A 20,694-nucleotide genomic window follows, 5' to 3' on the forward strand; every position below is an offset into this window, starting at 1 on the left:
ATGTGAGATGTTTGCCAGGAAAGCTCATTGGAGACCCAGTGCCCAGAGTTTTTTGGAGGCTGGTCATGTAGGTACCTCTGCCTGGCACATACCAAATTCCAGACTCCCAGAAGGAAAGCAAGAGTTTAGCATAGACCACATGATATAGTTTAAGCACAGTGAGCCATTCTTACCAGTCCTGGGAATGGTGGCACCCTTCCGAAGCCCAAGTTCCCAAAAGCCAGTTGAGGGCCAGCCTTGCAAACAGACCTTTCTAAGAATAGTGGTCTCAGGCCTCATAATTTTTCTCTGCATGATATCCAGATTAACACTTGTCACCACCACGATCACCTTGGTCATCTAAGCCACCATCATCTCTTAATGTCCTGGATTAATTAAAACGTCTCTGTCCTCTCTACTTTCTCAGCTAAGCAGCTGTAATGACCGCTAAAGTGGTAGATCACAACACTCTTTGTTCAGAACTCAAGTGGCTTCTCATTTCTCATAATTGGAATAAAAACTGAAGTCTGTCCGCAGGCTCCTGAGGCTCTGCAAGACCCCCCATACACACATTGCTCTGACTACATACCCTGTTGCATACCCTGCTCACTCTGCTCTAGCCATGCAGGCCTCCTGGCTAGTTCTCCGTTTGTTAGCAGGCATGCCCCTGCTTAAGGGCTTTGATGTTTGCTCTTCCTTCTGCCTGGACCGTTTTTCCCTGAGATATCCACATAGCTTGCTCCCTCATCTCTTGAAGTCATTGCTTAAATGTCACCTTTTCAGTGAGGCCTCCCCTAACCACATTATTTAAAATCACATATTTTGGGGTTTTCTGTTTCTTTGTTTGTTTTTTGGATACTTATTCCCTTTCTATATTTCATTTTTCTGTATAATAGTTATCTCCTCTGAATATACTTTACATTTGTTTACTTTATGGAGACTTTTTTTCCTCACGAGATTGTAAGTTCTCCAAGGGAGTGAGATTTTGTTGTCTCCCTGGTAGCTAGAATAATGCCGGGCATGTATGAGGTGCTCAATAAATATTGAATGAGTGAATAAGGAGAAGGCACTGAACTAAGGCAGTGGCAGTTGGGATAAGGAACAGTGCAATAGGTAGGGGATATTAAGGAACTAGAGTTGGCTGGGCCTGATGACAGGTGGGTTGGATAGACGTAATGGGAAGGAATCATAGGATTGGACTGCAGAGTGGTCAGTACCATTCAGTGAGTTAGAGAAGAGAGGAGGTAGGGTAACTGTAAGGGAAGTTCAGTTTGGGGATAAATCTGGTTTGAGGCATCTGAGCTACAGGGCCAGAGTGGAGTTGTTTCTCAGAGACCACGAAGGACTTAGAAATCACTGGGGAAGGAAAATTTGTCAAAAACAGGAAGACTAACTCTAGTAAATTTAAAGGAAGTCCAGCATGTCGCCAAAACTAGAGGCCCTGAACAGGTATTTAATAAGAGTACTGGAGAGGACCAGAGCCAGAGCCAGGCAACAGTTGGATATGATGAGGGACTAGTTCAGGGCAGCTAACCTATAACTGCTACCTCTGGTTTGCTATTATGTGGCTTATATGCACATCTCATCTTGGTAGAGTGACATAACCAGATGAAATGTGCCTCAAATGAGTGTGAAGAAATACAGGTTTTGAAAGTGGCAACAGGGAGCTAGGACCCCCCAAAATAATGCCTTCAAACCCTGTGTGTGAGCAGCCCTCCATTGAGAGCTGCAGGGAAGCTCTTTCCTCCCCCCGCTGAGAATCCAGGTAAGACAAGGCATCAAGGGGACAATCAGAAGAGATTCAGGATATAGGGTGAGTTTTTCCTCTGGAACAAAGGTTCTATAAGGCCCAGGAAAGGAGGCTCTGAGGGAGGGGAGAGGAATAGAAGAAGTAATTTTAGGGCAGCTCTGAGTGAACTCCTGGTGGTGCTGGTGAGTGGAAAGAAGTGTGGAGCCTTGGGCAGCTGGACACGGGAGAAGCTGCTACTGTTCCCACCTCCATAGAGGGCCTGGTAGTGTCCTCCATTTGGAGGAGGGACTTTTGGGTGATTACTGGCCGTTCTTTGAAGGAAACCCTTGTGTAGGAAGTTGGTGCCCAGACTAGTTAATTTAGAAGATCTTTACCTAGAATTTAAAACAACAGTAGGCTATATTGATAGTGGACTCAGATCTTAAGAAGCAGTCATGGGGGTTGCTTTAAATTGTTTGTACTTATGTTTGTAAAAAAAACATTGTTTGCTTTAAGTTGAGTGTAATTATAACCAAGTCTCACAGAGCCGAGAGAACATTATAGGTATTAGTGTCTCCTCCCTGCCCCCCACTGCGTACACACACACAAATATAAATGTACATACATATTTCTGCATGTGTGTTATGTACATAATTGAAACTTATTTTATAGACTTTTTGGACATCACCGAAACTCACAAGGTCCTCTTAATAAAAATCCTAAAGAGACTTCTGTGTCTTCACAGGATACCACAGCCGTCCCATATGCATTTCAAGATGATCCTTATCTCATACCAACATCCTCAGTGGAATCAGTGAGTACTTTCGTGTGACTCTTCTAGTATTATGTTTTGTTGGTTTGGGTACAAGAGTACATACATAATTTAGTTGTAAAAACTTTGTAAAAGTTTACAGATGCTGATAAATTGGTAGACTTTTTGAATCCTTTGCTAGCAACTTTCATCAAAACCCCTCTCCATAACTAATCTCAATTAGCTATGGAGAGGGATTTTGGTTTTGGTTTTTAACACTGGAGCAATCTACTCAGTTTAATGCATTGTTTTTATATACCTGAAGATGTGTATAAGGCATAACCTGGAATTATGTCACACTCAGTAGCAGAGGTGGATACGTATTATGTAATTTAACTTCTAATTGGGATTCTGTGTGTTGTGGCCTTCCTCTTTAGTGGGGAGAATAGTAATTCTTGCTGAGACTGTGACTGATCTCTTGAGTCTAAGTTACATGTAAATAACCAATTTATACCTAAATTTTTTCTTTATATAGCGTTCATTTTTGCTGGCAAAGAAATCTGGAGAGAATGCAGCAAAGTTTATTATTAATTTACATCCCAAATATTTTCAGAAGAATATAGCTGAACCTGATATACCGGTAAGCAGAGGTAATTACGATTTTCAGATGACACTATATAAATGTGAATTAAACCAAGCTTTTGTGGCTTGAGTAACCATTTGAGTGCTCTCAATATTTGGGTGAAAAGTCTTAATGTGTACAGTTGTATGTGCTCACAATCATAACCTTTTTTTTTTTTTTTTTAACGCCTGTATTTATTTGCTCCTCATCTTTTCCCCATTTGGCTTCTGTGACACCAGACTTGTAGATCTTTACCTTTATGACTGTTCTTTTTCCGTTTCCTTCAGTAGCCTTTCTGTCACTCCTTATGCATTGATGTATGTCTTAGGTTTCCATGTTCAGTCTTTTTCTTTTTTTTCCTGTTTATACTCTTCTTGCTTCAACAATCCTGGTACTCCATTTGGCATTCTTGTACATCTGGCCTAGATTCCTCTACTTTGAACTCTAAATTGTATTTCCATCTACTGCTTTGTTCTGTAGTTATGAAGAGCAAGTATTTTGTGTAGTGCCTCCATGGCAGGCAGCACCTCTGAGATCTCTTATGTTGTTTACTGTTCACACTGTATCATAATTATGTCCTTATTGCGTTCTCCATTAGATTGTAAGGTCTTGAGGGCAGAGAGTGACTTTCATTTCTTTGTCCCCAATATCAGGAGTAAAATTGTGGGCATTCAGTAAGTATTAGAATAAATTAGTGAGTGAGATAAAGTCAGCATACCTTAGTGATAATTAAATGTTTAGAGTAAAAGAAGCATCAAAGATGAAAGGTTTCTGCCTTTGGAAACCAAGTGTGCTCTGACTCTTATTCAAGATTGGGAAGAAAGGATGATTTTAGCAGGGAAAAAAAATAGTAAATTCAGCTTGAAGTTGAGAAATTTAGTTGGAATTAGGATTCTTCAGAGCTAGATTAGATACTTATGTTTAGTTGCTTTTAAATTTTTCTCCCCAAGCTAGGAGATAGCTAAATAGTTTTGTTTTGGAGACTGGAGAGGTGTTTTTTGGGGGGTTTTTTTGTTTTGTTTTGTTTTGTTTGACATTTTTTAAAGTGTGTTTCCTACAAAGACATGTAATATTATAAATAGTATTTGGTTCATGTAATATGAATTGGAACAGTGACATTTTGGTGTGTTGGTGATAAAAGTTTTGTCATGCTCTGTTATCTTTTGACTTTTACCTGTTTGTAGTAAATTTAGCCATCTTATTTTCCTAGTGTTTAATGCCTGAGTGCTTTGAACCTCAGATTGAAGATATAAGTGAAGCTGCCCTGAAGGAACGAATCAAGCTCAAAAAAGTTAAAGCTTCAGTGGACATGTTTGATCAGCTCTTGCAAGCAGGTGACTAAGTTCATTTAAAGTCATCCCCCGCCCCTGAATGTGGGCTTCAAAATGGGCCACAGTACACAATCCCAATAGTTGTGAGTATAAGTTACTAGTGTTATTGTACTTAACTCTGCTTGATGGCTATGTTTATATTTTTAATAGTTTAATAAGTAATATGTCAAGTTCTGCTTTAATTTCACTTTAAAATTATAGATAGGATAGAGTTGCAACTTGGTAGTTTATTGTGCACTGTGTTGTATCACAGAGAAAGTAACATAGCCATTCTTTAGCTTCCATTTTTAACATTGGAGTGTACATAATATATTCATATTTCTTGTGCTCTTTAAGTTTGTTTGGAAGATATAAAAGAAATGTTTAAAAATGAATAAGCACTAAATAATTGGATCAGAGGCTTGGACAGATACTGGTTTTAGTTCTGACATTGATTAGCTCCATGGCCTTGGAAAAGTCACTTGATTCCTCTGAGCTTCTGTCTCTCAAATCCTGTGGCTCTCTGAATTTAATCTGGATGAATGACCCTCCAGGAATATAGAGCCAGATAGCATGGCTTGTGATCACCATGAGAATGTAGCTATAGTAATGTCAAAAGCAGCAGTGTTGTTTTAAGTTTATGGAATCTGGAGTACAGTGATTTAGTATAAAAATCAACCAAACGTAGAAGAGATAGAAACTGCACTGAATCACTCAATACAGCCTTGAACACAAGAAACATTTTAGAAAGCTATTTTTGATTTGAGAATTTGTATATATAGCCTGTTATAACATTCAGTGTACTAATGAATTACTGATGCAGATTATCGTTTAGGGAGGCTTCTCCATCTGCTTGTTGAATAGGACAAATATCTGCTAAGTCTGTATTAACAGAGTTCTTAGTCCTAAGATTTGTTTTCCTCTAGTTTTACATGCTGCATGGTAAAAACACATGAAGATATTCAGTAAACATTTCTAAAGACAGTGTATCATCCACATATATGATAATGATAGATTATATAATTGTGTATCCTATAATTACATATTGATGTTATTTATGTATAATACATATTCCATGGTCATTTAATAACATAATTTCATATTGTGTAATATGAGTATTAATATTTAGTTAACATTAACTAATTATTAAGTGATTTTTCAGGGTCATAGTTCTGAGATAGTCAGATGTCCTATCCACTCTGCTGTACTCTTTTCAGAGCTTTTAAATTTCCTGGGCATTTTTATTTTCAGTATATTTTCTTTAGAAAAATACAGTGATTTCATTTAAAACACTAAATTTATATCCATGTTTTTCTGTTTCCTTCTGTGCTTCTTAAGATTGGAGCATAATGTTTTGAGCAACGATTTTTTAAAGGCTATTATAAGTAGACATTTATGCTGTTATTTCTGGGCAGGTGAGGGCCTGGATCCAAGTGAAATAGTTCTGCTTGCATTTGTAGAAATAGTGGATGATACTGAAAACTACGGCTTATAGAAGAAGTGAAGCCTTTTTATCTAATGGGCTTTAAATCTTTGATGTTTCAAGGTTTTTGGCCCTTTTTTTCTTCTACCTATAGGAACCACTGTATCTCTGGAAACAACTAATAGTCTCTTGGATTTGTTGTGTTACTATGGTGACCAAGAACCCTCCACTGATTATCGTTTTCAACAAAAGGAAAAATCAGAAGATTTGGTAAGGGCTTTGGTGATAATTTTTTAAGTTTCTTTTGGTAGCAACACTTCAAAGTCAGGCAGGTTATTGTGTCGTATGTTAGGGTGATAGAGATTTGTTCTGAGATGTGGGTGGTACGGTAGCTTTGATAAAAAGTGCAGAAGAAGAGAGATTTAAACAATTTAACCCTTCCCTTTTAAAAAAATATTTCGACTTTGCCTACCCCATGTAGGAAAAGCTTTGACAAGAAATGTTCAGGCAGGCCCATATGTTGGTGTTACTTATAATGACAGCATAATGAGTAACAGACAGGTAAAGACCCCCTGGCTCCAGCGCCTTCAAAAATTTATACATACATGAGCAGAGTGGAGTGAGCACACTGCTGGGGGTACAGAACAGTATCGTGCCACGGGATAGCCTGTTGATACTGATCTCTCTCAATCAAAGCAGTATTTGACTCCTAGAAAAAGATCCCAAGGAAACTTTGGCTTATGTGAACAAAGATGTTAATAAGGCCTTTTTCCTAATAATTCATACTTATAATTGCAAAAATGTTGAAAACAAACGATATCCAATAGTGGGTGATTTGAGTTATGGTAGCAGTCCCCAGCCATTTTGGTGCCAGGGACTGGTGCTCCTATGCGAATCTAATGCCTTATGATCTGTGGTGGAGCCGAGGCGGCGATGCTAGTTGCTGGAGAGCGGCCACAAATACAGATGTGCGGCCCAGTTCCTAACAGGCTGCAGACCAGTCCCAGGGGTTGGGGACCTATGGATTATGGTAATGGTGGTGTGTGGTGATTGAGAGTACTAGTGTAGGTCTCCCTGGGTATGGAAAGACACTGATAAGTGGTATTTTCTTTATTTTTCTGAAGTTTCCTTTGCCTTCCTGATTTTGAATAGTTTTAACTAGGAGATACATTCTATTGTCATCTTTTGTTTTATTTCTGTTGGCGATGGTTCATTGCAGGAAGAGGCCACAGAGGAAAACAGTGAGAAATCTAAGAAGAAAATTGGTCATCAGTTTGGAGTTACTTGGAGGTATGTTACACATAATTAGAACCTTATATTACGGTTCTATATAGTGTGTGGAATGTTGTCCATCACCTCCTAAACAAGATATGATCCTTTAGTATTCTAAACTAATTTGTTTTTAGTGTATAGTATAAATATGATTGGTATTCATGTGCATTTTGACCTGTTTTCATAAGATCTTTACCTCTAACCAGCAGTACAACATTGGCACTTAATTTTTTCTCCCCCATTTAACTCCATGTAACCTCCACAGGGTATGTAGTTCCTTTGGTAGTTTGTCAGTAGTTTCAGCTTGCAACATATACCTCTAATTTCAAAAGATTCGATATTCTCGTTGAGGTAAGAATGCATATATACTAGAGTGTAGTTCTTCTAAGTTAAGACTACTGGCCAGCAAGCAAAATATTCAGCACTTCCAAACAAAAGGTGAATAACATTTAACTAACATTTGAGGATTTACATTAACTGACTAGAAGCGTCTAAATAAAAGAAAGGTATTTCATGTGGATATCTGGGAAAGAAAGCAACCTTTGATATCTGAAGTCTCCTTTGAAGTGATTTTTAAGAAAAAGAGTAGTGCACTAGGTAGAATGTGACATGTACATGTGCTAGAATAGGACAAAGGATTCAGGAGAAACTGCAGGTTTGTGGTTGCCTGGGTATCATATCTGATGAAGGCAGATGGAGAAACTTCGCTGTGGACCCCGTGGTATAGGTTGCTTTTTATTTAATACTTTGAGTATGTGGTCATGCACCACTGAACAGCAGGGATACAGTCTGAGAACTGCCTCATTAGGTGCTTTCAGCCTTGTGTAAACATTGTAAAGTGTACATGTACATACACGAACCTAGACAGTACAGCCTGCTGCTGTAATTATATATGCTTTACTTTGATCCAGCTAGCAGCATAGTAGACTTGTTCACACCAGCATCACCACAGAAGTAGGAGTAATGCATGTCACTAGGCGATAGGAATTTTTCAGCTTCATTCCAATTTTTTGTGACCAGTGTCATGTATGCTGTCTGTCACTGACTGAAATATCATTATGTGGCACATGACTATATATTACTTGTTCATAAAAATTCCCTTTTTAGTCCTTGGTTCTGCCACCTAACTACAAAGCCTTGGACAACTGAAGCTCTTTGAGCCTCAGTTTTTGTCATTTTCAAAATGATGATAACCGTATCTCCCTCTCTGGGTAGTGAGAATTATTTGAAATTATATGCATAAAGTGCTCAGAACGGTGCCTGGAACATTGTAAGTTCTCAATAAATTGTGTTTGGCTTTTTCTTTCTCCCCTGGTTCACACTTACTCTTTTGTGTCTAGAGCAAAAAACAATGCTGAGAGAATCTTTGCTCTAATGCCGGAGAAAAACGCACATTCCTACTGCACAATGATTCGAGGAATGGTAAAGGTAACATTCGTTTTGTTTTTATATTTGTATCTTTAATTTCTATTAAATCAGGATGTCTCAGCCTCAGAACTGTTGATAATTGGGCCAGATTATCTGTTGTGAGGACTACCAGTGTATCGTGCGATGTTTAGTAGCGCTCTGGCCTCTGCCCATGGAACGCCAGTAGTACATCCTCCCCACCCCTCTCTCATGACAACTAAAAACATCTACAGGCATTACCGAATGTCACCTGGGAAGCAAATTGCCCTTGGTAAAGAACCACTGCACTAGAGCATAAGCTTTATGAGAAATGGAACCTCTTGTGTTTTGTTTACCACTATATTCCTAAACCCTAGAACAGGAAATGTGCAAATATTTCTTAAATTAATGCATTTGATGATGCTTAATTTTTGTTTTTTCCCTCTTCCAGCACCGAGCTCCTGTGCAGGCATTAAACTTGTACACTGAATTATTAAACAACAGACTCCATGGTAAGTGTGTTTGGTGAACTCTACTCCCTCCTTTTTTTTTCCTTTCTCTCAAGAATCTGTAAAATCTTTGGATGTTGCCTCAATCATTAGCTTGCTTTTAATCTTTACCTATAGAACTGGTGATTGAAGCAAGAGTAGAGATCCAGAAAAGAGCGTGGTTTTCTAGTTTTGTGGCTACGTCGTAAGCCAAGAACCGCATGTGCATGACCACTTCGCCTTTAGGGGTTAATCTTCAACCTCAAATTTTGTTAAAGTAGTTTTTTCTTTTACAGGTGATGTATATACCTTCAATTCATTGATCGAAGCAACAGCAATGATGAATGAGAAATTTGAGGAAAAATGGAATAAGATATTGGTAAGGAGGAACCCTCATTTTGTCTTCTAATGGTCCTAAAATATTTTTTGCTAGAAATACATAAGATGGAGACAGCATCCACTGAGCATCTTCACGGCATCTTCACTGCGCTAGGTTCTCAGATTAGTGGTTACCTGTTGACACTCTTCTAGCAATCCTGAAATTTAAATAGCTGGATCTGACATGTGAGAAGAAAGTTACTTGACCCACAACATACAGCTAGAATTCAGGAAGACCGGGGTTGCTGGCCAGTAGTCACTGCCGGGATTATGTAGTCACTACCACATAATAGGTTCTTTATTACAGAAATAATGCATATTGATTGAAAAAAATATTAGGTAAATTTTATAAAATAAAAATCATTGGATTGCAGTAACTTAATAGAAATGTTTTTATACTGTACTGATTTAAAAAAGGAAAAAAATGTACAATCCATTCTAGTCTACTCTTTCACTTGCATCTCAGACGCACTAGGCAGAGGGCTGAAGACAGTTGGACACCTTAGGTTGGCATGGGACAACTGAATGGAAGAGCTTCTCTAAAAGGCAGTCACTGGTCCTGTTAATTAATAGATAATTCTATTAACCTACTTTGTATATAGCCAGAGAGCAAGTTCTTTAGAATGTAATGTTCATTTATTGAACAAATTACTCAGGCATAAAAAATTTGTCCTGCTTTGAATTTAACCAGGAGCTGCTGAAACAAATGGTTGCACAGAAGGTGAAACCAAATCTACAGACTTTTAATACCATTCTGAAATGTCTCCGAAGATTTTATGCATTTGGAAAATTGCCAGCCTTACAGACCTTACGTGAAATGAAAGCCATTGGAATAGGTGAGGGTGCTCCGTAGTGTCCCTTGTTGAAGACCAAGACAGTGCTGACCAGAAGTTTCAGGTCCACACAAGCATTTATATCTTATGTTGCGAATTTCTACATTTGACGCATGTAATTACGTGAGTTTACCATGGTGGGGGTGCTTTTATCACCTTCAGGTTTTTTATAGCAAATTACAACGTTCTTTTAGTATTTTAGGTACTTTTTTTACGGATCTCTTGATTTTAGGAAGAGTTATTCACTTACAGTTAGCTAGTTTTAAATCCCATTTTCCAGCATAATTAGGTATTTGAACCTAAGTATGTGCTGATGTGTTGTATATATTTCAGTAATTCCTTTATTGAAAGCTGTTTTGGGACTCAGTTCACTTCAGTATTCTTTAGTGTTCTTAAATGAAAGATCTGAGTACGTCAGCTATAACATTTTAGTAATGGGTGTCTAGAGTTTCTAAAAGGGATTTAATCTTTATGACACACTTCTACCTTTACATTAATCAGGTGAGCTGGGAAATGTCTTTATTCTAAAGACTAGAAGTGTATCATCTTTTATTTAAATACCAGCATCAATGTCTTTAGTTCAGTGTGCCTCAGCTATATTTTGGATAGCTGTTTGACTTATTTTATTTCTTATTTTTTTCTGTGCACCTGGTAATTCGAGAACCGTCACTTGCAACATATCACTATATTATTCAGCTGTTTTATCAATATGGTATGTATGACACTGTGTTCTATTAATTTACGTAGAAAATTGACCCAGCACCCTTAAGTTTATGTGATTAATTATTGTAAGCTACGTTCAATGCATAAGAATTAAGAATAGAGAATTCACAAATTAATCTACAATCTGAGCAAAAATTTATTTTTGAGGGTAATAATCTTTTTGTGGTGTAAAGCTTGGGCTGGAAAGGAGGAGCTCACTGAATGTGCTCACAGTGTTGATGCACAATTAGAAATTAGAAATGATCAGAAGGTACTGTAGTTGGAGTACCTTTTGCTCTCTAGAGCTGTGCTGGCCAGTGCAATAGTCACTACCACATGTGGCTACTTATTAAAATGAAATAAAATTTAAAATTTATCATTGCACTAATGCTCAGTAGCCACATGTGGCTGTTGGCTACTATGTTGAGTGATGCAAATATAGAACATTTCCATCTTTGAAGGAAGTTTTGGACAGTGCTGCCCCAAGTATTCTTAATTTTATTTTGAAACCTTGTAGGAAAACCTTGAGGTTCCATTTGCCACCTACTTTTAGGTTCGCCAGTCCCTGTTGGAGCTGTACTCTGTTGAATGGACTTTGGAGGAAGACACACCTGAGTTAAAATTTTTCCTCTACCATTTACCAGCTCTATCAAAAGGGACCGGATACCTTTCCTGAGAAATAACATCAGGGTGTAAATGATTAAATGACTATATACAATGTCTTGTCCTTTGCTGGGAGGGCATGTAGTAGGCAGTCTGTTGTTGGCTCTTATCCATTTGCCCCAACTCAACAAAGAACTTCCTGGGTTCAGAAATGATAATTCTAGTCCTTCTCTCCTGCGATGGACTTTATATATAAAAACAACAGAAAAGAACTTGATTGTCTCCATTTTGGAGTGCTACTTTTATAAACTCTATGTCCTCACTATAGGGAAGTTTGTTACCTTTTAGAATAGGGGAAACAGAGTATTTTGGAAACAAGTAAATAGTTTCCACAATAATTGTATCTTCTAAAAGATTACTCAGCCTGGTGACATTGTAGTGAAACTGTTTCGGACATTAAAACTTCTTTCCTTCCTCTATACTGTCACATCCCTTTGGTTCAGCTGCTAATGAAAGTCAGTGATACTTAAACATCCTAAGCAACACCCCTGACCATGGGGCAGGGTGAGGGGAGGAGTGTCAGTCTATCTGTGTATGTAAATTGGCCGCCTGCAGTAACAATTTCTAGGAATCTACCCAAAAGAGAAAGCCTAAAATAATGAAGAAATAATACATATAAAATAGATTATTATGTAACTAGTAAAATACTTAAGATTACCAACAGATGGAAACATGCTAGAGGAAATTATTAAAATATATGTATGCTACTATCATTAAAACTACATTATCACTTGCATATGGATACGGTAGGGAAGGGGATGTGGTAAAGAGTGTGATATGTTTGCCTGGAAATGTTGGTGCATTTTCTGAACTATTGGTACTCGGGTCATATGATTTTAAAGGACTGCCCACATCCATTACTTATACATTCTTCTTTTTCTTGGCCTTCTTACCCTGATTTATACTTAAAAGGAACATAAAATAATTGTTAGCAGAAACCATTTGTTTGTTTTTCTAAATATGTAGGCTCGATAAGGGTGTGATTGTGTGTGTGTTGTTCTGTCTCTCACTTCAGTGAAAGTCAAGCTTGTGAAGAGGCTAAGAAAGATGGGAAAAGTCTCTGTCAGGAGCACATACACAAAGACCCATAAGTGTCCCAGATTTAATGGAGCGTTGTACTCTGTAGGGTTCATTTGTTCCTTTAGCAAGCACGTGCCCTGGCCAGCCCTGTATCCAGGCCTTAACGCTGGAGGCAGAGAGGAGAAATGTGGTCCTTTGTACTGGGCACTGTGTGATTGGTGGTGGTGCAGGAGGTGGACTCATGATAAAAACCCATTTGCTTTCTTGTTCTGTAGAAAACCCTGCAAAAGGATCATCCCTCTTGATCTATGATATCATGAATGAATTAACAGGAAAGAAATTTTCCCCAAAGGACCCAGATGATGGTATGTACAGAAATTGCTTATGTGAGACAGGGAGCCTGTTTCCTGACTGTCAGTTATTGGAGGACTTGTGATGAGGACAGGGTTTAATTTAGCTTAGTAATCTTTTTGATTATTCTGAAAAAGCTAAAATGTCTGCATTACTTTCCTGTATACTTCCTCTCTGCTTGAGTTTTTATTCCTTTAAGTTTATCTTCCACGTTACCAGTTTTTTTTTGGAGAATTTTTATTAATGTTATTTATTTGAAAAATATTTTGTCCGAAGTAACCAAGGCTCTTGTGAACTTTGATTTTCAGACATGTTTTTTCAAAAATATTTTGCCCAAAGTAACCAAAGCTCTTGTGAACTTTGATTTTCAGACATGTTTTTTCAGTCAGCCATGAGAGTTGTAAGTACCATTTCTTGCTTATTTTTTGCTTTCCTTTTTTCTTTTTTTTCTTTTAACCATCTCCTAAATTTATCTGTAACTGGGAGCGGGTAGGGGTCCTCTCCTTGATTCTTTCACTTGCTAACTTTTCTGTTGATGTCTCTGGTTCTTTTTTCTTTCTTTAAAATCTGTACTAAATCACATAACATCCCTACCCTGTGTTTATTATATACATTGTCTTTTTTCATGCTTTTGTTCAGATTAGGTTTTAGAGTATTTCATATTTGCCTGTTGGTAACTTTTTAAATTGAAGGCAGTTTTTCATTATGGTTTTTCATCTTACTATGCTAACATAGAAAAAATTTCAAGCAGTTTTAGAATGAGTTGGCATATTCTGTTCCCTAAGGATAATTGCTTTACAGTTCAGTGTGTATCCTTCCAGGTTTTTCTCTCTGGGCATTCAAACATGCACACCCAGACACATTTCCATGGTATTTTGTTCATTGACAGCAATATAGTATTTCATAAGAGGAATGCACTACAGTTAACTGTTCTCCTGTGAATGTGTTTTGGAGTTATTTTATGGGTTTTTTGCTTTTACAGTAATGCTAGAGTGAGTACTCCATCTGTCTTTGTGCATGTGACCAAGTATTTTTGTAGGATTGATTTCTAGATATAATTACTAGATCAAAATCATTTTATTTTAAATTTCATAGAACTTAGGGGTTTGTTTTGGTTTTCCCCAATTTTTTGTAACTCATTTGCTGTCAACCAATAATATGTTGAATCAGGATAAATATTTCTGCAAATGATTATACTTTTTTTTTTACGTAAAAGCCACTGTTTAGCTGATAAGGATCTCTAAGAATGATGCTTTGTACTTAAAATTTTCAGTGCTCCTCTCTGAGAGATCTAGAACTTGCTTACCAAGTACATGGCCTTTTAAACACTGGAGACAACTGGAAATTCATTGGACCCGATCATCGACGTAATTTCTATTAGTAAGTGTGTTGGAAATGCATCCTTTTGCATTAATGGAGCACCTTTACGCAACCATTAGTTGATGCTACAAATGAAAGGCTGTTGGTGACTCTCGTTTCGCCTCTGATTTCAGGCAGCGTGCCCCTGACTTAACAGCACATGTTAACAGAGCACTAGGAAATCTAAGCAGTGGTAAAACTGATTTGCCTGGCTGAATTTCTTTGCCACACATTAAATCCACATAACTTTCTTCTCTTTGCCCTCCTGTTTATTTGAATTTATAGTAGTAAAGAGACTTCTTAAATGCTTTTGCTTTTAGGCAGATAAAAATAAGAACTTAAAGAATCAGCCTGTTAATAGGTATGTGGTGATTGTCCAAATCCTTGCTTCACATGGAATGCTTTAAAATGAATATAATATTAATTATCTGCTTACCATGAGCTGAGGGTATACTGAGGAGGCAGTCACTAATGACCTGTTGAAGATAAGAAGGTGTTAATTGAGGAGTTCAGAAAGCCATTAGCACTTATTGGGTTAAGCATTGTCCCATATACCTTGAAATTATAATTTTTTAAAGTTTTTTTTTAATTCTGTATAACAAATATCATTATATAAATATGCTGTGATGTAATCATTCCCCTATTGTTAGGGATTTCAGACTAAATATATTTTTTTTCCATTACAGTTCTAAGTTCTTCAATTTGCTTTGTCTAATGGAGCAAATTGATGTCACCTTGAAGTGGTATAAGGACCTGATACCTTCAGTAAGATGATTTATTACTTATATATAATAGTACAAGTGTTCGTGGGTATATTTGCTGATTAATACTTTAAAAATATATTTGTATTTCTCTTAATCAGGTCTTCTTTCCCCATTCCCAAACACTGATAGATCTTCTCCAAGCACTGGATGTGGCCAACAGGCTAGAAATGATTCCTCAAATTTGGAAAGGTCAGTTTCAGCTTATGTGTCCAGGCCTATCTCACTTGGCCTACATTTTGATGAATAAACAAACATGTTGACATTGTTAGGGATGAAAACTTTCATTTTTTGACTAAATCGAATACATTAGGTGTATTTCAAGATCACTTCTTCATGTTTCATCTTGGATTTTTGAGTAAAAATGTACTGAATATGACCTACATTAGTTCCTTAGTGACAAGAAAAGGCTGTTTTATGTACCTGTTGTATGATGTGACAGAAAGAAGATTAGAATCAGTGCTGATTATGCGGTATACACTAAATCTAAGTGCAAGTCTCTAACCCCAAAGCCTATCCCATTTCTCTCTACTACTATGTTGCATCACTGTGGTTCAGTTGCTAACAAGTGATATTTATGTTTCAAAGAAATAATTCTGACTGTAGGCTTATGTATGTTAAATCGGCTGCAGAAGATGCTGTGTCTCTTCCATTAGGTGACTGATTATAAAGTCAGTTTCTGTCTGCCTCAAGTTTCCATGTCTGAGACACTGAGACTATAACCCTGCTCTACTATTTCAGAAGACTGAAAAAACACTGACAATTCTCAAATCCTGTAAAACAGTGTCTTATGTAGAGCAGGTGGCTGGCTGGTCAGATGTAGTGTGTGCTGTGTTTAACACTTGACTGGGAGCACGCACAGGCTTTCACTGCTCTTGTCCATTCTTAACACGATTCCTCTGGATGGTTTTCTGGAATCCTGAAGTAAACCTGGAATAGGTAATGTCAGCAGCTTATTTTCACCTACTAAAAAAATATGAATGACGGCTGACAATAGATAAACATTAGCTAAAGAATGTTGGTTGTACATGATCACTTCTCACTATATTCCTTTTTTGTTTCAAGATAGTAAAGAATATGGTCACACTTTCCGCAGTGATCTGAAGGAAGAGATTCTGATGCTCATGGCAAGGGATCGGCACCCACCAGAGGTAGGGTTGTATTGACACTCAAGGTTCGTTACCATTGTTAGATGCAGTATGTCCTCTAATGCTGAGGACCCTGTAGGGGCAATTTCCCTGGTTTCATCTATGTGCTCATTGAGTGTCATTGTGGAGAATTCTGCCATCTAAACCCAGATTTAAATTATATGTCTAAACATACTTAGCCACTAGCAGAATACCATTTTTAAAGTCGCTCTCATTCCTCTAGTTCAAAGCAAGCAACATGAAAATAGCTTCTTTCTGTCCTGTTAATAGCAGCTTGTATTTTTAAAAAAGATATCTAAAAAGAAAACCCATGATTGGATTTGAAAGATGTGGCTAATTTACCCCAGGGCAAAATCCTTTATTTTTTACTATGTTATTTGTGTGCTTATGTATGTGATGTGTTCCCATGGTACAATGCATTGCTTAGGAGTTTTTAATAGTCCTGTGGAGTCTTCCAAACTTCACTTCTCATAAAACCAGTTAGGCAATTCTGCTGATTCCTAGAGCCTCTCAGCTTCAGGTGGCGTTTGCTGACTGCGCTGCAGATATCAAATCTACTTATGAAAGCCAAGATGCCAGACAGACTGTTCCTGATTGGCCGGCCAGCCCTCTGAACTATATAGCTGTCTTGTTCTTGAGGGCTGGGAGAACCCAGGAAGCCTGGTGAGTACACTACCCACAGGTGGGAGTCAGAAGCATTTGAACTTGGATCTCAGGGAGCATTTCCCCTGGTCGGCAGAGTTGCTCAAATTTGGCTGTGTGATGTGTAGTTTATCAGAACACAAATTAGTTTTCTACATAATGAGTTTTCTCTGGAAACTTCCAAATAAACTGGAGCAAATTTTAAGAAGGCCAGTATACATGATATATTTAAGAGAGGATGGGATTCATTGGGCTAATTTTCTTTCCATTAATGACCTTTCTGTTTTGGGTATCCACAGACAAGTAAGTCACTTGTCTGTCCACTTAAATAGAATAAAGTGATCAAAGAATCTTATTTTTGAAAATATTTTGGGCATTTGGTTTACTCAGGTATTTCATTTGTGGGTGCATCCCCATCATCTAGCTTAAAATGTAGACTGTGTATTTGAACTTCAGGAAACTGGCATTCACCAGTACGTACTAAACATGGTCTTGTCTAGAACTTTTCTTTGCTTTGTGTCACTGTATTCTAGTTCTATATGTTTTTATCAGCACTTCATCCACATACTAATTTTTAGTGTTTATTTGTGAATGGAGACTTTATGCATATTCATTTTTCCAAAAGCAAAGGAGTCAGCAAAAGAATACTTCGTAGAGGTCGTCCCAGTTGGATGGTTCTGCTGTTCTTTGTTTTGGATATAAATGTTAGTTTTTAGAGTCAGTAAGTGGGATATACTTGTGCATGGCTCCTTCAGCACAGAAAGTAACTTAATTTGAACATAGGATTGTGAATTCAAAGTGGCTGTTCACTTTCTCTAGGAAAAGCTGGCGAAGGCTTTGCTGGCGAAGGCTTTGCTGCCTCAGCTGGTCTCAAGAGTGTGAATCACAAACATGACCTGCTACACTGCTAGTGACAGAAACATTTGATGCTTGGGTTTGTTGACTCAGCCAGGTTGAGACACATTTGTTATGAATCAGGCTGTGATGATTGGCGCAGGGGTACGGACCTCAGCTGAGTCATGGGAGCTGAATGTATGTGTTTCTCCTTTGTCCTGCATGTGGCAGGGTGATGGCGAGCACATATATGAGACTGATGCCTCAATCTGAGCCTGCTCTTCATAATATAATTTGAGGCCACACTGAACTCATACTGGATTATAAGAGAGGAAAGAGATGGTACTCTGTTGCATCCTTGTCATCAGACTGCCCAGGGGCTATACTCCCTCCCATGAAGATTAAAGCGATCCTCTTAAAGGGATCACTTAAAGTGCTTACAATCTTCAGCACTGGCGACAAATCAGATTTGTCTGTGAAACTTGTCATGTCCATTTGTGAAGTTGGGGAGGAGGGAGTTGGAGCAGGTGAGGTGACTATGATGTAGACAGGGCTGGGATTGGGGGCACTCACAGATTTGCGTGGTCAGGAAGGACCCTTAATCTGTGAGTCCAAGAGAACAGCTATGGTAATCTGATTGTCTTCTGTTTTATTAGTATTCATACTCTGTCTCCTATTTTATCTTGAACAGGAAAATGTTGGGGCTTTTCAGGAAGCATAATAAGATCCCTAGGTAAGTTGAAGTTAATGAGCCTGTATGGGTACATCCTAGAATTAACTGCATGAGCTTAACTCTTACTGTGGGGTGATTGGGATATCTTCACACACCTCAGCCACGGCAGTTGGGCACTCTTCTCACAGGCAGGCAAATGAACAACACAGCCACCATCTAGGGCATCTGAGGCGAGCACCAATTTATCCTCTGCGTTCAGTGATCGCAACATTGGGGCTACACTGAATCGCCCCTCAGTGAAGGCATAGTGAAGTGATGTTCAGTATCTTTGGCCCGAAGTTAGACTTTATGTGACTTTGCCTCCAAAGCTAGTTGAGGATTTTATGGCTGAACTTTCTAAAATGCTAGCTAGATTTTGCATGTAAATCCTTGACTGAGGGGGGACTTAGGGGTTTAGTTGAGGAATGTTGACATTTCATCTTTCTTTTACAGTAATGAGTTGCTGAATGAGTTTATGGACAGTGCAAAAGCATCCAGTAGCCCTGCCCAGGCCATCGAGATAGTGAAGCTGGCGAGTGCCTTCAGCTTACCTATTTGTGAGGGCCTCACCCAGAGAGTAATGGCAGACTTTACAATCAGCCAGGAACAAAAGTAAGTGGCTCCTGTATTGTCACCATGAAGGAAAGTTATAAAAATTGAAGCAGACCATTCAAATGGTCAAATTTTAATCTGCCCAGATATGTATGGCTTTCTAATCCCTGAATTTCCTTCACAAAAAAGCAGAATGTATTGATTTAATGATTCATTTGTGGGATTGGGGCAGGGAGTGCTGTAATTTTGGCTGTTGGAGCCTTTTCCTTTGTGAGGCTCCAGAGTTCTGCCCCCAAGAATGAATTGCACTGTAACTCTCCAGTTTATATTTTCCTTACAGGGAATCCCTGGGAAACCTAACTGCATTGACCCATGACAGCGATAGTGACAGCAGCAGTGACAGCGACAGTGACATCAGTGAAAGCAAATAAAAGTGGTCCAGTCAAGAGCATCTGTGGCCTAGCATAACTTCTCTAACTACACTTGAGAACTGAGATGTTAATATTAAACTGTGATATAAATAAAATGAGAATATAGATTTGGTGAACTTTTAAATACAGTTGATCCAACACTGAGTTATTTAGGTTAAATTCCTAATTTGATACCTACTAAACCATCCATTCAAGGTCTACCATTTAAACAGAAGCAGCACTACTATTTCATTTCTTTGGACACACAGTGTGAGATACATAGCTCCTGATTTCGGCATAAGCTCTGCACACCTTTGTTTACCTGCTGCCTTCACACTACTGTCATCAGTGTGGTTCATTTTTATGTTGTGGTTTAGCCTTTGTTGGCTGATGCTATGATGCTGGTTCTTCCTTGATCTTAGAGAAAGTGTCTAAAGAAGGTTGTCATAGTTACATAACAATTGATACTGGGTCGATAATATCCCAATTTCAGGGATATTTAGATGTAAAAAAATTGTAAGTCTTAGAATTGATTTTCATTTCTGACAATGGCAGTTTAAGCTGCACAAATACGAAAATGATGTCTAAATAAATACTGTGATTAATTAATGTACATGTGTATGCAGTTTTATTATTACATAGCCTTTGGCACAGTTCCCAGTAGACTTGGTCTTCGCACATTTCTCCCTCTCCATTTTGATTTTGTCTGTGCTGGCACCTTGTCATGCTATACTTAAAGTGGTTTGAATGAGGGCTCGTGATGACAAAAGGATTGAAATGTCATCTTGACATGATTGTGTGTTGCTAGTAATCAAGTTGGTCAGGGGCTTCTACTTCTAGCATTACTCTTACCACTCTGACTTCCAAATAGTTTTGGAAGCTGAACGGAACTTATGAGATTTGCAGCATTCTTACGTTCACGAGGGCTTCTACCATAGGCTGCTCACCTGATTGCCAGATTACTGAGGCACCCCAGGTTCTTCTGTAGGTGAGAACCTTCATCCTTACCAAGATTGACATTTATGGGCGGCAGTATTGATGTCTGTTGCACGTGTCTGTTGCTGTCTCTATTTACCATCGTCACTAAGCCAGTCATATGTCTTCGGAAGCCTAAGTATTGGTTCGTGTTTTTTTAAGAATGTCAGTTTAAGACATCTGAGGTGGGGAGGCAGGGTGCAGTGGGGTTGTAGTAGTTAGCTACTCAAGCGTTCATGTGCATTGCTCCATTAGCCCCTTGACATATTAAAGCAAAAGAGCAAAAGGACAGATCAGGTGTATTAGACTTTGGTCTTGGTTACAACTTCCAAGGAGAACCTGGCTACCTGGAAGCTTGTTAACTCAGCCTCTTTCCCCCTGGTTCTTCGGCACC

At 38.3% G+C, this 20,694-nt stretch overlaps 1 protein-coding gene and 1 non-coding gene across 4 annotated transcripts in view; both read left to right on the top strand.

Annotated features, from left to right (window-relative positions):
* The window catches only part of PTCD3 (pentatricopeptide repeat domain 3), a 28,489-nt gene extending 8,551 nt beyond the window's left edge, over window positions 1–19,938 (top strand). For 2 of the 3 annotated variants that reach the window (XM_015593865.1, XM_015593867.1), the window contains exons 5-24: window positions 2,454–2,522; window positions 2,995–3,099; window positions 4,292–4,415; window positions 5,969–6,084; window positions 7,034–7,104; window positions 8,427–8,514; window positions 8,924–8,984; window positions 9,257–9,339; window positions 10,030–10,174; window positions 10,815–10,883; window positions 12,832–12,921; window positions 13,279–13,307; window positions 14,181–14,287; window positions 14,953–15,031; window positions 15,129–15,219; window positions 16,093–16,178; window positions 16,690–16,838; window positions 18,343–18,384; window positions 18,817–18,975; window positions 19,256–19,938. In XM_015593865.1, coding sequence (XP_015449351.1) covers window positions 2,454–2,522; window positions 2,995–3,099; window positions 4,292–4,415; window positions 5,969–6,084; window positions 7,034–7,104; window positions 8,427–8,514; window positions 8,924–8,984; window positions 9,257–9,339; window positions 10,030–10,174; window positions 10,815–10,883; window positions 12,832–12,921; window positions 13,279–13,307; window positions 14,181–14,287; window positions 14,953–15,031; window positions 15,129–15,219; window positions 16,093–16,178; window positions 16,690–16,838; window positions 18,343–18,384; window positions 18,817–18,975; window positions 19,256–19,346 — 1,854 coding nt within the window. In that variant the 3' untranslated portion in view covers window positions 19,347–19,938. The remainder of the gene's footprint in view (window positions 1–2,453; window positions 2,523–2,994; window positions 3,100–4,291; window positions 4,416–5,968; window positions 6,085–7,033; window positions 7,105–8,426; window positions 8,515–8,923; window positions 8,985–9,256; window positions 9,340–10,029; window positions 10,175–10,814; window positions 10,884–12,831; window positions 12,922–13,278; window positions 13,308–14,180; window positions 14,288–14,952; window positions 15,032–15,128; window positions 15,220–16,092; window positions 16,179–16,689; window positions 16,839–18,342; window positions 18,385–18,816; window positions 18,976–19,255) is intronic. The other variant, XM_015593866.1, reaches the window with a different exon arrangement.
* On the top strand, window positions 17,793–17,929 carry LOC112484569. The gene has a single exon (XR_003048044.1). It is a non-coding gene; the product is annotated as a small nucleolar RNA SNORD94 (small nucleolar RNA).
* Window positions 19,939–20,694: the final 756 nt, after the last annotated feature.

This window comes from Pteropus alecto, unplaced genomic scaffold (assembly GCF_000325575.1).
Source record: "Pteropus alecto unplaced genomic scaffold, ASM32557v1 scaffold117, whole genome shotgun sequence".
NCBI lineage: Eukaryota > Metazoa > Chordata > Mammalia > Chiroptera > Pteropodidae > Pteropus > Pteropus alecto.